The sequence below is a fragment of the Diabrotica undecimpunctata genome, chromosome 2, assembly GCF_040954645.1.
Source record: "Diabrotica undecimpunctata isolate CICGRU chromosome 2, icDiaUnde3, whole genome shotgun sequence".
NCBI classification, from domain to species: domain Eukaryota; kingdom Metazoa; phylum Arthropoda; class Insecta; order Coleoptera; family Chrysomelidae; genus Diabrotica; species Diabrotica undecimpunctata.
Window position 1 is genome coordinate 63,148,945 of NC_092804.1, and position 2,761 is coordinate 63,151,705.

General features: G+C 34.0%; 1 protein-coding gene across 2 annotated transcripts; it reads right to left on the minus strand.

The window, feature by feature from the left end:
- Window positions 1-635: 635 nt before the first annotated feature.
- On the minus strand, window positions 636-2,163 carry LOC140433323 (uncharacterized). Of its 2 annotated transcripts, XM_072521354.1 has the most exons (7): window positions 2,064-2,163; window positions 1,623-1,855; window positions 1,393-1,559; window positions 1,236-1,343; window positions 1,113-1,184; window positions 809-1,055; window positions 636-740 (listed from the first exon to the last, which is right to left on the minus strand). In XM_072521354.1, exons 2-7 carry the CDS (start codon window positions 1,853-1,855, stop codon window positions 734-736), a joined length of 834 nt encoding a protein of 277 aa, XP_072377455.1. In that variant the 5' UTR covers window positions 2,064-2,163; the 3' UTR covers window positions 636-733. The 2 variants fall into 2 exon arrangements, with proteins under 2 accessions (XP_072377455.1, XP_072377454.1); XM_072521353.1 differs by having other exon boundaries at window positions 1,113-1,343.
- Between the last annotated feature and the right edge of the window lie 598 nt (window positions 2,164-2,761).

Genomic DNA, 2,761 nt, shown 5'->3' on the forward strand with positions numbered 1-2,761 from the left:
AAAATATGATCTATGTAGCAATCAATACTTAAAAAAACTGAAAGAGAAACATACATAATCTAAAAACAAAAGACTATACAACAAATAAAAAGGTAAAACCATATCTTACCAGCTGAAATTAAAATATTAAGAACCTTAAATCTACATTAAATACTATCTAGAAATAAAATAAACAGGAAGGAGAATAGAAAGAAAATAACCATGATTTTACAACACAAAGTATATATTTTTTTTCGTCTTATAGAGGGGGGGTCTGAAATCTTCAAAAGACATCTCAGTCCAGTACGCCGCCTGACTGACCTTAGTGCAGGATTCATTCTTCGTAGTCCCGGCGATAGTTCCCGAGGTACTTTAAAACGCCCTCTCGTCGCTGATTCTACGTCAAATGCCTACCTGCTAAAACAGACCCTCCTCTGACATTCAGTGCTCCGAAAGTGAAAAGGCCACTGTAAGACTGGGTTAACACTATCTTCAGTTGGGAATAAGCCACAATGTTTATTTATATGTTATAGTTACTGATGTTTTGATGTCTATGACCAGATATTGTTACCAAAAATACAAAATTGTGATTTATTTTCTGAAAATAAATCACAATTTTGTATCTATGATAACAGCCCTCTGGTCAAATAGATTGAAAAAAATCAGTAAATAAAATATGTAAATAAATATATTGTGGCTTATTCCTAACATTCTCTCTAAAAATGCAGAGTACCCAACAAAGGAAAAAGATCTTCTAGCGCCTGAAAATATACAATTAATTATAGCCAAATTCTAGTAACAAGTCAAACATGATAAAATCTATAATTACCCTTTTTTATAGTCTATTAACTTCAATGAAGCTAATTCAGCTTCATCAGTAGCTCTCTGCCTCTCCTTCTCAGCTGCTTCTCTTAAGGCTTTTGCCCTCAGCATATCTTCTTCCAAAATCTTCATTTTCATCCTGTGAATCTCGTCTTGCTGTCTGATGGTATCCCTCATTTTCTTGGACCGTTGTTTATTTTCAGACAATATTTGTGGTATAGCACCCAGTGCCCTACTAGAAGTAGGAGTGTTTGCTAAAATTGATATTATTGTTAAGTACATATGGCTTTAACTACATTTAAAACACTTACCACTTTGAAGCATATCATCATCATCCTCTTCTGTATGAACAGCAGGTGTCACACTACAAGTATTACCTGAAACTATTATTAAGTGTACAGGAAGACTGCTCAAAATTATTACATCATACTTACATAACAAGTCCATTTCTTTGAACTCTGTAGTGGGAAAGAAGTGAGGGGGGTCAGAGGCTACTGATGGTCCTGCTATTGAGCTTCCTAGCTGGTTGAACTGTTTTTGGCCTACAATTATACTATGAGTAAAGCACAGTTACAAATTTAGTACATTTACCTTTTTCAAAGACTGCTGTGCTATCAAAAGAACAGTCGATGCTGACGTCTATATTGGGACCAGCCTCTTCAACTAACTCCAGCACTGCATCACACTCTGGCTTCATCGGGGGACCACCACCTGTAGCTAACATGCTGTGACGCAGTGCTGTTGTTTCTTTGCGTTTCCTATGATAAAAAAATTATTGGTCAATACTTAAGCATTTGCTTAAACTAATAAAAGTATTCTACCTTTGTTTTAGGTTGTTCCACAATTTTCGAAGCTGGTCGCTGGTCCTGATGTTGTTGACCTCAGGCTGGCAGTTATAATTTCTTGTTATTAACTCCCAAGCCATCTTTTTCTCCATTGTCGAAGCACCGTCTGTCCTTTTATTCTCTACCACACCGTTTTCAGTTACCAGCTGGATTAGGAGAACTTTTTCCTTTGTTGAGTAAGGTGCATATTTCATGCCATTTCCACTCATCTAAAATTTAGATAACCAATTTATTTAGCGTACGGCTTATACAGACAATATAATTATAATGATTGTAACGCATTACACACATATAAATATATCCAAAAACAAATATACATGTAGGCATATATTGAACATCTAAAATTATGCCTCAGACACAGTAACAAAATGGAAATTAATTCTCTAGAATAAATATTTTTTATAATATATTACATACCTTAAAATAGTTAATCCAATATTAATTTCAAACACAAAATATTAATACCAAACACAAAATTTCAGTAAGTATACTATACTATAAACCAACTTTGCGCGGGCTAAAGCACAAACTAAATTTGGCGCTAAAAGTTTAGTCACAATTATGATAAAATTGACAGAATCTTCTTTTTATTCGATATTTATTCGAAACTTACTTTTACTGTACTAATTTTTCGTGCTTGAGATCAACCTTGTACGAGAATACCCGAAGTATCGTTTATAGAACACAACAAATACTTGAGCATGACTTTGACGTAAGTTCGACTTGGCGGAGCACATGCTCAAGCACGGGCTTGAGTACCGACTATAAATACGGGGCTTAGGTTCAAGTTGATTTCATGTAATGAAATACATGTAATAATATGAAATATTTTTCAATAAAGTATAATATATATATATATATATATATATATATATATATATATATATATATATATATATATATATATATATATATATATATATATATATATAACAAGCGAGTCTTCTACAGCTGGCGCCGCTTCTCGCATCCTAATTTCCAGCGTTTTCTGTCGAAGCAATCTTCAGTTGTTAAATCTCTGGCGGTCATTGCATCGTCGACATCGTCTCTCCAGGATCATCTTGGCCTACCTTGTTTTCTTCTAGTTGGCGGAGTCCATTCTTCTATTTTTTTTG